Raw genomic sequence first — 12,818 nt, 5'->3', positions numbered from 1 at the left:
TTGGGAGGGCAGGGCGAACTGACATCCCACCTCCTCCGCGAGCGGCTCGGCCAACTTTTGTCGCGCCTCCCCTTCTCCCCGGGCCCCGGGGCGCCTCCCCCTTCCTCGCGGCCCGGCGTCCTCCCTCTGCCAGGCGCTCAGAGCGTTCCCGCGTTCTGTTCCCGTCCAGGCCGTGTCTTCCTCCCGCAGCGCGACGGCGGATGGCCCGGCCCCGGAGCGCCCGCGAGCCGCGGCTCCACGCGCCGCGGCTGGTGCTGGTGCTGGCGCTGGCGGGCGCGGCGGGCGCGGCGGGCTCGGTGCGCCTGGCGGGCGGCCTCACGCTGGGCGGCCTGTTCCCGGTGCACGCGCGGGGCGCGGCGGGCCGGGCGTGCGGGCAGCTGAAGAAGGAGCAGGGCGTGCACCGGCTGGAGGCCATGCTGTACGCGCTGGACCGCGTGAACGCCGACCCCGAGCTGCTGCCCGGCGTGCGCCTGGGCGCGCGGCTGCTCGACACCTGCTCGCGGGACACGTACGCGCTGGAGCAGGCGCTGAGCTTCGTGCAGGCGCTGATCCGCCGCCGCGGCGACGGCGACGAGGGGGCCGTGCGCTGCCCCGGCGGCGTCCCCCCGCTGCGCACCGCGCCCCCCGAGCGCGTCGTGGCTGTGGTCGGCGCCTCGGCCAGCTCCGTCTCCATCATGGTCGCCAACGTGCTGCGCCTGTTTGCGGTGAGGCCACTCTCTCCCTGTCCCCGTCCCGTCCTCGGCCTCGGGGTGGCCGATGTCTGGTCTCCTGGCAGAAGTCCTCAAATTCGCGGAAATGAACCGCTGCTTCAGAGAAACCCTGTCCCGTGCGCCAGATGCAAGCCTGAGCCACATCAACCCGACCGGTGCTCCCTTCCTTGTCTGCTCGGGGGCCCTGCGAGAGCTGCCATCTGCTCACACAGCCCTTTGTGAGAATTAAGGAAACCTACCTTCTGCACGGTCAAGGCGGCCCCCTCCCAGAGGAGGCTGCAGCCTTCTCTTGGGGGCCGATTGACCAGAACAGGGCAGCCTGTAGTTTAGCGCTTGCTTGGTTGTCCACGTTTGGGACACACACTGCACCGGCCCTGTGTGGTGGTCTCGCCCCGGCCCTTGGGAGATCTCTGGGTAATGAGGTCCAAGTTTTTCCTGGAACCAGGGCCCTCCTTCTGGTGGGGCAACTAGGACATACCCCAGACTGCTGGGGTGCGGAGAGGGTAATTCCCTCATCTTTAGGAAACCGTCTTAAATGCAGGGCAGCCCCTTCCTTGAGCCCTGGGGGACAGTGACTGGGGGAGGGGCATAGGAATCAGGAATTGGGGGGCCTTTGGCAGTAGATTTCGGGGGGTTTTCTGTAGTAGTCATTCACTGGGGTTCAGTGGGGGGAGGGGGCATTTCTGTCCTTCGATCTTTCTGTGAAGAGAAGAAGGCTTTGCTTCCATCTGGCTAGGGGAGGGGACTTCCGTTCCTTGAGAGTTTCTCTGATTCTCCCAGGCGTGGCCTCTGTTTCTACCATGCTGGGTAGGGGTTTTATCTGGGCCCCTCTCCATCATGTGCATCCATGTAATCCCCCCACCCCGGTTCCCACTGAATAACAGCTTGTCATACAGACACACCTTCTAGTTGGGACAGGGAGAGCTTATGTGTGTGTTGCGGGGGGGGGGGGGGGTAGTCTCCGTCTCACACGCCTGCCCATGTAAGTGTGTGTTTGTACCTCTGTCCCCTGTCCTGCCTGGAGCTCTGGTTTCTGTCCCTTTCCCTGTGTCTGCCCCTCTAGACTGAGTGCAGAGATCTCAAACTCAGGGGCCTTCAGGGGCCAGGTTTGGGGTATAGATGAGTGAAGCAGGATCCTGCGAGTCCAGGGCCCACTGCTGCCAGCTCAGCCCAAGACTGGGGTGGTGCCCCACTCCCACATTTTAAACACTGGCTGCCAGGGGCGCCTGGGTGGCTCAGTTGGTTAAGCGACTGCCTTCAGCTCAGGTCATGATCCTGGAGTCCCGGGATCAAGTCCCGCATCGGGCTCCCTGCTTGGCAGGGAGTCTGCTTCTCCCTCTGACCCTCCCCCCTCTCATGTGCTCTCTCTCTCTCTCTCTCTCATTCTTTCTCTCAAATAAAATCTAAAAAAAATTAAAATAAAAAAATAAACACTGGCTGCCAATACAAAAATTTAGAAAAATGAAGACATTCATTGGTGCATGAAAGGCAACCAGGGGCCAGATTTGGCTCCCTGGGGGGCCTTTTTGCAGTTCCTGGTCTAGGAGCAGAGCTGAGGGTTTCCGAGTTCACCTCCATATGTGTGTGCATCACTGGGTTCGGCATTTTAGATGAACTTCCCGGAGGAGGTTCAACCTGTACAGGAAGGTGGTTCTGAAGATCAAACTTGAGCGTCTGGAGTGCCCACAGTAGACACAGTGTCCGTTAACTGCTCTGGGCCTTTCTCTGACCTTCCCTCCTTCTTTGTGGTTCTTCTTGTTTTTCTCTATCTCCCTGTCTCTCTTCCCCCTTCCTCCTTCCCTCTTTCCTTCTCTCTCCCTCTTGCTCTTCCCATGATGTCTCCACACTCCACGCTTTCTTTCTGCCTTGCTTCAGACATCCCTGTCTCCCCTGGACCAACTCAGCCCACTCCTTCCAGAACATTCCCTCTCTTCTGCCCTTCACACCAGCTCCCACCTCATCCCTCTTCTCTGCTAGTCTCCCTCTCCCTGACTTCCTCAGCCTTCTGCTACCACTCTCCACTCTCCTTTCATACTTGCTCTTCCCCGCCCCCCCCCCCCCACCTTCTCCAGGATCAGCTCAGCCCATAATCCCATGGAACTGGGCACACAGACAAACCCAGGTCCGTGCGGGCCGCTCCATTAGGCCAGAAACAGCTCTGAATCAAACAACCCCTTCCCAGCTCCCCTGCCCGCCCTGACCCTGCCTGGGGCTGCCGCTTCCCTACACAGACTTGTCCCTTTGTGTGAATTAGGAAAATAGGTTGTCCCCTGGGGCTGACAAGGAGTCCCATTCCCCTTGCCCTTGCAGCGTGTGCCCAGCAGCTGGATTGCTGCAGGCTGGACTTGAGGCCCTACTTCCCCTTTGCCTGGACACACCCGGTACCTATGTATACGGGGCCTTGCCCTCTCCCCTAGACCCTCATACCTCCCACATTCCGTCAGATCACGTCTCAAATACAGAGCGCTCCCCACACCCTTGGGCCTCTCCACCCGGCTCTCCCACACTGGCCCCTGGTGCCCTCATCCCAGACTTCCGTGCCCCGACCTGTGTCCTGGATCCCCGCTGCCCTCCCTCCCCCCGGGGGTCACTGGCCCTCCATCCGTAGCCCAGGTGTCCTTCCCTATTCCAGATACCCCAGATCAGCTACGCCTCCACAGCTCCTGAGCTCAGCGACTCCACGCGCTACGACTTCTTCTCCCGAGTGGTGCCACCGGACTCCTACCAGGCCCAGGCCATGGTGGACATCGTGAGGGCACTGGGATGGAACTATGTGTCCACGCTGGCCTCCGAGGGCAACTATGGCGAGAGCGGGGTTGAGGCCTTTGTGCAGATCTCCCGGGAGGCTGGTGAGCTGGGAGCGGGGTCCAAGGCATCAAGGAGCCTATAGAGGGCTGAGCCAGGGGCCATCGGGCAGGGCCAAAGCCAGGAGATGGGGCACTGACTGGGTCCATGGTGGGGAGCCTGGATGGTGCCCCTGTGGGCAGGCACCCCTCTCCGTTGGAGCACTCAGCCCCTGCCACAGTATGGGCGGCCCTGGTGGGTGGGTGCTTGGGTAGAACAAGAGGTGACTCTGGCATCCCCGACACCCAGGGGGGGTCTGCATTGCCCAGTCCATCAAGATTCCCAGGGAACCGAAGCCAGGAGAATTCAATAAGGTGATCAAGAGGCTCATGGAGACGCCCAACGCCCGGGGCATCATCATCTTTGCCAATGAAGATGACATCAGGTGGGACAGTGGGCACATTGAATCACCGTAGTTATCAGAGGCTCTCCTTGAAAGCCCTGCCCCCTCTTCTTACACATCCCCCAGCCATGCACATCCTCCCTTCCTCCTCCTCCCTCTTCTTGGTCCCCCCCCCCCCTTCTGCCCTTACACACTTTTCCAGCTGCCATCTGTCTGTCTGGTGCAGCCAGAAATGAACTGGGCCCAGCCTGGGTGGAGATGCTCCAGGACTAGCCAAGGGGAACACACAGGAATAGCTGTCTGTTCTTATCATTCACAGTGGGGGAGAGACCCGGGGGCAGATCTAAGTGCCAAAAATGAGCTGTCAGAGAAGGAGGCCCGGGGCCAATTCAGGGGGTATCAGCAGGTGGCCATGGACCCTGGCCTGAGGCCTGTGTGGCTCCGAGCCAGCAGGAGCCTCTGCAAGAGAAGGGAGGCCCTCTTCCAGGCATGTGAAGTGGGCTGCAGCGCACCGAACAGGAGGACAGGCCTGGGGCCAGAGCCTGGCTGGAACCTTTACTACCTGAGAAGCCCGGGGCAAGTGTCCAAAACCCCCTTTGCCCCACTTTTCCTGATAAACGAGGGTCTGATGGGTGGTGTGGAATGGGATAGAAGGAGAGAGAAGAACAGGAAGTGGCCAGAGGTAAGTTGGAGGAGGATCTCAGGCCCTTCCTCACCCCTCGCCCTGTTCCTACCAGGAGGGTCCTGGAGGCCGCAAGCCAGGCCAACCTGACAGGTCACTTCTTATGGGTCGGCTCAGACAGCTGGGGAGCCAAGACCTCTCCCATCCTGAACCTGGAGGACGTGGCTGTGGGGGCCATCACCATCCTGCCCAAAAGAGCTTCCATAGATGGTGAGTGCAGGGATGCCCACCCCCACCACATCCCAGGCCCCTGCTTGTCCTTTCCCACGATCCCCTCTTGGGGGTGTGCATTTTCCCCATCTGTACAATTGTATCCTGCTCCATGTCCCTTCCGGGATTCCCAAATTCTAGGATTCTGAGATTCTGTGAATACATCCCTCCAAGCAGTGTTTGATTTGGCAAAGGAGGAAAAGCCCACCCCACTGTACAGGGTCAAGAGTTAGTTGTGTCTTTTCTGTTTTTGTTTTTGTTTTAATTCAGTGTCTGTCTGCCTGGTATTCCTGGTTCTGCAAAAGACACACTAATTTGACGGTGGGGGAAGAGGGAGCAAAACTGAGGATGGGGACCTATTGTCTTGTTGATCAAATCATGAAGCCTGCCTCCCCTCCCTTCCTCCACCATCCTTTACGACAGGATTGATTGTTTTCCCAAAACCTGAACTGAAGATGCCTTGACGAGGTGCTTCAGGGCTATTTTATGAGGCTAAACCTTGTAAAGACTGAGAACCCTGACTTTCAGGGGCTCCCAGCCTCCCACCCACCCTCACACTCTTGCTTTCCTTTAGAGTGCACTTGGTTGCACTTGACAAATTAGAATGAGAGTGATTTTAGCAATAAAGGCATTTCATCAACAGATTAAGACATCTGAAAATAGGCCACTTCAGGTCTGGGACAGTGAGTTAATGATGTTCTCAAAGTCCCGAGCCCTGTCCCCGCTTCTGTTCCACCATTCTCGGTGGTTGCTCTGTGCCTTCGTGACTCAGGTATCTTATTCACAAAGTGGCTGCTGAAGCTCCACCCACTAAATCTTCACCGCAGCATCCTAACCAGGAAAGAAGGAGCAGCATACAAGTCTTCAGTGTGGCAAGGCTCTGCGTTTATAACAGGATGCACATTCTACCCTGAGGCCCCGAGGCAGCTTTGAAATCATGGGCCAGAAGCTGGTCATGTGCCCAGTCCCAGCTGCAAAGTGAGCAAGTGGTGAAGGGACACAGAAGAGTCATTCAGATGGTTGCCGTCCTCTTTCCTCCCTCTCAGGATTTGACCAGTACTTCATGACCCGCTCCCTGGAGAACAACCGTCGGAACATCTGGTTTGCCGAGTTCTGGGAGGAGAATTTTAACTGCAAGCTGACCAGCTCAGGTACCCAGTCAGATGACGCCACCCGCAAATGCACAGGTGAGAGCTGCCCAGGGTGGCACGGGAGATGAGGGAGAAGATGGGAGGCCAGGCGGGGCACCCGGGAGGGCCGGGCACACTTCCTCTGGGCATCCCTAGGACAGGCGAGGAACGCATCGGCCGGGACTCGACCTACGAGCAGGAGGGGAAGGTGCAGTTTGTGATCGACGCTGTGTACGCCATTGCCCACGCCCTCCACAGCATGCACCAGGCGCTCTGCCCTGGGCTCACTGGCCTGTGCCCCGCGATGGAGACCACCGATGGGCGGATGCTGCTGCAGTATATTCGAGCCGTCCGCTTCAATGGTGAGTGGGAGCCAGATCCGCTCCCACAGGGAAGGGACGTGCCAGGGATGGGTCTCTGTGCTGGACCTGGGGTGACTCAGGATCAAAGGGATGGGAGAGGCAGAGTGGGATCGTGTCCCCTGGTACCAGCAGAGGGCCTGGCACACAGGCAGGGCTCAGAATAAGGTCTGGAAAAGGCCTGAGTGGACTCAAGCCACCCTCGTGGTTTGTGCGGAGAGATACACTTCTTGTTCAGTGACGATGCTTTGTGAAATTAAAAACAGTTCTCCCACCCAATATTGAGCACCTCCTCTCTGCCAAGCTCTCTGCTAAATAGCACAGCTTGACATCCCCCCAGACCGGCTTTACGAGCTGGTAGAACAAGCCTCTAAAAGAAATAAGGCTGATTGTTCTTTGTACAAGTCTGAACCCACCGTCTCTCTTGGCCGGCTAAGCCCTTTCCTTTTCTTTTTAAATTGTGGTAACATACACGTAGCGTCATGTCTACCATCTTCGTTTTTAAGGGTACGGTTTAGTGTGTGCCCTGCGTGCAACCGTTCTCCAGAACTTGTTTGATCTCCCAAGACTGAAATTCCGTCTCCATTAAACACTAACTCCCCATTCCCCCTCCTGCAGCTTCTGGCAACTCCCATCCTACTTTCTGTCCCTGAGATTTTGCCAACTCTACGTACCTGCTACGAGAGGGATCATGCAGTATTTGTCCTTTTGTTCCCGGCTCATTTCCCTCAGCATAACGTCCTCAACCTTCACCCATGCTGTGGCCCATGTCAGAGTGTCTTTCCTTTTTAAGGCTGGAGAATAACCTTGCACGAACGAATAGGCAACATTTTGTTTATCCACTCAACCCCCATTGCATCCACCTTTTGGCTACCAGGAATGATGCTGCCGTGAACATGGGTGACTCATCTCTGAGAGTCCTGGAGCTGAGTCCCTTCTTTGGGGCATTTGCCTGGAAGTGGGGTTGCGGGGTCAGGTGGTAATCCTACGTCCAGTTTTTGGAGGACCGGCCACACTGTTTTCCACAGTGACGGCACCATCTTCCATCCCCACCAGCAATGCCTCGGGGTTCCAGTTCCTCCACATGCTCCCGAGGCTTGTTCTTTCCGGGGGTGGTCACAGTGGCCATCCTAATGGGTGTGAGGACACTGAGCGTCTTTGCGCCTGCCCGTTATACTCTTCCTTTATCCTGGCCGGGCCCTGGGCCTCTCCGGGAGGGGCTGGACAACCAGCTGAGGGTGCCGGGCTCTCGGTCCAGGCAGCGCGGGGACCCCCGTGATGTTCAACGAGAACGGGGACGCGCCGGGGAGATACGACATCTTCCAGTACCAGGCGGCCAACGGCAGCGCGGGCAGCGGCGGCTACAAGGCGGTGGGCCAGTGGGCAGAGACCCTCAGGCTGGACGTGAGTGGGCGCGGACACGCGAGCTCGGGCGGCGGGGGCGCGCGGGCCGCACCGGCCCCCCCGGACGCAGGTGCCAGGCCCGCGCGTCTCCCGTGCCGCAGGTGGAAGCCCTCCAGTGGTCGGGGGAGCCCCGCGAGGTGCCCGCGTCCCAGTGCAGCCTCCCCTGCGGGCCGGGTGTGCGGAAGAAGATGGTGAAGGGCGTGCCCTGCTGCTGGCACTGCGAGCCGTGCGACGGGTACCGCTTCCAGGTGGACGAGTTCACGTGCGAGGCCTGCCCCGGGGACATGCGGCCCACGCGCAACCACACGGGCTGCCGGCCCACGCCCGTCGTGCGCCTCAGCTGGTCCTCGCCCTGGGCCGCGCCGCCCCTGCTGCTGGCCGTGCTGGGCAGCATGGCCACCACCACCGTGGTGGCCACCTTCGTGCGCCACAACAACACGCCCATCGTCCGGGCCTCGGGCCGCGAGCTCAGCTACGTGCTGCTCACCGGCATCTTCCTTATCTACACCATCACCTTCCTCATGGTGGCCGAGCCCGGGGCGGCCGTGTGCGCGGCCCGCCGGCTCTTCCTCGGCCTGGGCACCACGCTCAGCTACTCGGCCCTGCTCACCAAGACCAACCGCATCTACCGCATCTTCGAGCAGGGGAAGCGCTCCGTCACGCCCCCGCCCTTCATCAGCCCCACCTCGCAGCTCGCCATCACCTTCAGCCTCACCTCGGTGCAGGTGGGCCTCGGGCTCCCAGGGCCACGCTGGGGGCGGGATGGAAGGCGGCTGGGCTAGGGGGTTGTCCTTCACTCTGAAAATCAGAGAAGCACTCTTCTATTTTGGCTCCTATGTTTTTTTGTTTTTTGTTTTTTTTTAAAAGGCTGCAGGAGACAGGGCCCCACTGTTCTATAAGCGGAACTCCTCCTCCCTACCCCCCCCCCCCATCCTGCTCCATCCTGGAGGGAACTGGGTCAGTAAGATGGGGAGTGCCAGCATCCAGCTCCAGCTTTTACATTTCTGTAAAAAAAAAACCGAGATTATTTTCCTACACGGAACAGGTTCTTCCACAATTTGGCTCCCATATAAAAATAAGGCAAAGAGGGGCATCTGGGTGGCTCAGTCGGTTGAGTGTCTGCCTTCGGCTCAGGTGGTGATCCTGGGGTCCTGGTATCGAGCTCTGCGTAGGGCTCCCTGCTCAGCAGGGAGCCTACTTCTCCCTCTCTGTCTGCCTGCCACTCCCCCTGCTTGTGCTCTCCCTCTCTGTCCAATGAATAGGTAAAATCTTAAAAATAATAATAATAATAATAAGGCAGAGAGCTATCTGACAATTTTTCTCAAGCAGAAAAAGAATCAGTTTCCATAAAGGGAGTTCCTGCTGCCCGGTCACTGGGGTAACCTGGATGAGAGGCACGGCTCCAGCGACTTTACTGTGGAGTAGGGTGTCCAGCTCCATAAATGGCCAGGATTTCATGACATGTGTACAGCAAAAGCAGAGTTCCTTCAGGGGTTTCTCTAAGGTAGTAACATTATAGCACTGGAAATTATTCTCATGATCTGGGAAGCACTGGATGTTTTCAGTGCTCAGGTGTGGGTGACATTGCGGCCCCGTAGAGCCAGGCCAGTTCTCAGGGCTACATGGAGGGCCTTCGCTCAGCCTACTTTGGACATGGCACACTCTGCACTCCAGGCAAACCCTTCCCCCTACCTAGCTCCGTGTATGCCACGTTCATTCGCACCTGCAGGCCTTGGTCCATGCAATTCTCCACAACTGAAAGGTGTTGCCATCTTCCCGCAGAGAGCAGGGCCCAAGCTATCCCTGTGAGGGCCAGAACGCCAATGCCCAGTGCATCCCGACCTCTTACCTCTCTGCTTCCCTGCCCGAAACCCCTGTGGTGCCCCTGCCCCTAGGACAGAGGTACTTAGACTACAGTCAGTACTTCCTGGCTCATCTATGGACTCCCCACATTATACCTTCCTTTCCGGAAATCCCAGGCTCCTGCAAAGAGGCACACCTGCAGTTTTACTAGGTTATTTATCAGTATGGTGCACACGAAATGGCATCTCATTGTTTTAATTTGCATCTACTTAGTTACGAGTGCAGCTGGCCTTTGAAGTTTCCTCTTCCGTGATGTGCCTGTTCCTATGCTTTGCTCATTTTCTATTATTTTGTAGGAGGTGTCTTTTTTTGGTTTTTGGTTTTTGGTTTTAACAGGTACTAGATGCTAGTTCCTTATCAATTACAGGGGTTGTGAAATTGGTGGGGTCCATTTTGGTTGCTATTCCGGTGTACCTCAGACCTTGGATAGGTTTCTCATAGGCAACTTTTTTCCCTACCTAGAAGCTTGTTCTAAGAGGCGCCTCCAGACTGCCTTCCTGGACGTTGGGTGGGGTGTTATTAGTCCCTTGTCCATGGAGCTACTGCCTCTGGAGAATCACAAAAAGGTTCTTCTTCTGGTTGTACAAATTATTAAAAAACATTCCTTCCTCCAGGATCACACAGCCCCACTCTAGGTACATAGCATGGCACTGAAGTGTTGGCTAAATTTCAGCCCTACCTGCCCCACAACACACACACACACACACACACACACACACCAGGCAGTCTTGTACAGTGAACAACCTGTACAAATGAACAGGACAGCCCTTCCAGAGTCCTGCCTTCATGCAGGTGTCTAAGTTCCTGCTCCCCAGCTTCCCTTGGCTCAAGGTCATGTCTCCTGTCACTGTGAGGGAACTGCTACTCCTTCTCCTCCCTGTTAGTGCTTGTGTTTGACTTTTTTTTTTTTTTAAGATTTTATGTATTTATTTGTCAGAGAGAGAGAGAGAGTGCACAAGCAGGGGGAGCTGCAGGCAGAGGGAGAGCCAGGCTCCCTGATGAGCAAGGAGCCTGATGCGGGACTTGATTCCAGGACCCTGGGGATCATGACCTGAGCCTAAGGCAGACGCTTAACCGACTGAGCCATCCAGGCATCTCTGTGTTTGATTTTGATAACCTCCTGGGCCACCCGGCATCAGCTCACATCCTTACCACTCTCTATTTCGTGCCTCATTCTGAGCTTCACTCTGCATTCCCACATGATCTCATTACATTATGTTCAAAAGTTCTCTGGATCTGGAGAAGGAAGGGGTCCTCAGGAATGAGGTTTGCCATGTTGCTAGACGGGGTTAAGCTAGTGTTTTCACATCTACAGAATGGAGATGGTCCTGCCTACCTGGGGGGTAGAATACAGGAAGAGGACATCCAGGGGCCTGTTACCCAGCCAGCCCTGACATTGCCAGCACGTACCTCCACTGTCCACCAGCCTTTGCATGTGCAGTCCCCTCCCGGATGGCCCGCCCCTCTCCATGGGGGCTCTCAGTCCTGAGCATCCCACTCAGTAGGCCAGGAGCCTCAAGGCGACCCTAACCTGCCAGAGACATTGGTGGGTGGCCAGGCTGGGTATGTCCCTGATCCGGTGTTGGCTCCTGCAGGTGGTGGGAGTGATGGCATGGCTGGGGGTCCAGCCCCCACACAGTGTGATCGACTATGAAGAGCAACGGACAGTGGACCCAGAGCAGGCCAGAGGGGTGCTCAAGTGCGACATGTCGGACCTGTCCCTCATCGGCTGCCTGGGCTACAGCCTCCTGCTCATGGTCACATGCACGGTATATGCCATCAAATCCCGTGGCGTGCCTGAGACCTTCAACGAGGCCAAGCCCATCGGTTTCACCATGTACACCACCTGCATCATCTGGCTGGCTTTTGTGCCTATCTTCTTTGGCACCGCCCAGTCAGCTGAAAAGGTAATCTGGGGTCCCCCATTGGTTCCACTGCCTCCTTTGTTTCCTGCCTGTCCGAGGAAGGGCTCAATTGTCCCAAGAGCTGGGCCACCCACATGAATGATTGCTTGTTGGTTAATTCATTCATGTACTTAAAAACTCATTCACTTGTTTGTCAGTCTCCCTTTGCTGCTTCAGTCAGTCCCGTTTTCCTTCCTTCATTCATGTGTTCATCAGTGCTTCTAACTGTCCATTAACTTGGATTTTTTTTTTAAAGATTTATTTATTTATTTTAGAGAGAGAGAGCATGTGAGCCAGAGAAGAGGCAGAGAGAGAGGGTGAGGGAGAATCTCGAACAGATTCCATGCTGAGCATGGAGCCCAACACGGGGCTCAATCCCATGACCCGAGATTATGACCTGAGCTGAAACCAAGAATCAGATGCTTAACTGACTGAGCCACCCAAGCGCCCCTCCATTAACTTATTTTTATTCAGTTACTCCTTTATATACTTTATACCCATCAGTCCATTAATCTGTCAGTCTATTTGCTTGCTCATAATTCAGTGATTTATTTGTGTGTATAGTAGAACATGTTTATTCACCCCTGGCCTTCATATGTTTGCCCACTTGCTCTTTTATTCAATGTGTTCACTCATTTGTACATTTGAAAACATTCATCCATTCATTAACATGCTCTAGCGCTTTTTAGGCATACGGACCACTTCCCCAGGTGTCACTCGCTGTGAATGAGCCCTTCACTTCCCTTGGTCACTTGTCCACTTGGTCCTGTGTTATTCATCCTCCTTCCTGCCTACATCAGAGCCACACCATGACCATCACTTCTTCATGCCACAGGGCCTTTGCTTATATGGTTGCCCTTTGCATTCACCCAATGAACACAGACTCATGTGGGGGTGGAGGGTGAGGGAGAACAGGGCCAAGTCCCACCCAGTCCCTTCCTCCATGGCTCAGATCTACATCCAAACCACCACACTGACTGTGTCCTTGAGCCTGAGTGCATCAGTGTCCCTCGGCATGCTCTATGTGCCCAAAACCTACGTCATCCTGTTCCACCCGGAGCAGAACGTGCAGAAGCGGAAGCGGAGCCTCAAGGCGACCTCGACAGTGGCAGCCTCACCCAAGGGCGAGGACACAGAGGCCCCCAAGTAGCGAGTGGGGAAGGAGTGGGGATGGTTGCTCCCTCCCTTCTGCTCTTTCCTTTCTCTTGCTTCACGGTGGAAGCTGTGGAAAGTCCAGGTCTGCAGTGAACAATCAGAAGGAGAGAGTCCATGAAGCCCATGACCACCAGGATGGGGCTGGCCTCCAGAAAGACCTGCACCCACACACCACACTTCATCCCTGCTTTTCCGTGCCTGTTGGCATCATGCA

The 12,818-nt window shown here is 56.4% G+C and overlaps 1 protein-coding gene across 1 annotated transcript; it reads left to right on the top strand.

Moving 5' to 3' along the window:
* Positions 1–200: 200 nt before the first annotated feature.
* GRM6 (glutamate metabotropic receptor 6) lies at positions 201–12,599 on the top strand. Its single transcript, XM_045886295.1, has 10 exons — positions 201–704; positions 3,343–3,559; positions 3,804–3,939; positions 4,635–4,789; positions 5,836–5,976; positions 6,081–6,281; positions 7,537–7,682; positions 7,784–8,407; positions 11,141–11,452; positions 12,402–12,599. The coding sequence occupies exons 1-10, from the start codon at positions 201–203 to the stop codon at positions 12,597–12,599; spliced, it is 2,634 nt and encodes an 877-aa protein (XP_045742251.1).
* Positions 12,600–12,818: the final 219 nt, after the last annotated feature.

The sequence above is a fragment of the Mirounga angustirostris genome, unplaced genomic scaffold, assembly GCF_029215605.1.
Source record: "Mirounga angustirostris isolate CCGP_5_RB_7025 unplaced genomic scaffold, mMirAng1.0.hap1 SCAF_7, whole genome shotgun sequence".
Lineage (NCBI taxonomy): Eukaryota > Metazoa > Chordata > Mammalia > Carnivora > Phocidae > Mirounga > Mirounga angustirostris.
This window is presented reverse-complemented; position numbering and strand designations above follow the sequence as displayed.

What these genes read in the sequence shown, in the direction of transcription:
- GRM6 (XM_045886295.1), top strand. Translation starts at nt 201, where the DNA reads ATGGCCCGGCCCCGGAGCGCCCGCGAGCCGCGGCTCCACGCGCCGCGG. An exon ending in CAAAAGAGCTTCCATAGATG is followed by an intron (nt 4,790 to 5,835) that starts GTGAGTGCAGGG and finishes CCTCCCTCTCAG; the next exon opens with GATTTGACCAGTACTTCATG. An exon ending in CGCCACCCGCAAATGCACAG is followed by an intron (nt 5,977 to 6,080) that starts GTGAGAGCTGCC and finishes TCCCTAGGACAG; the next exon opens with GCGAGGAACGCATCGGCCGG.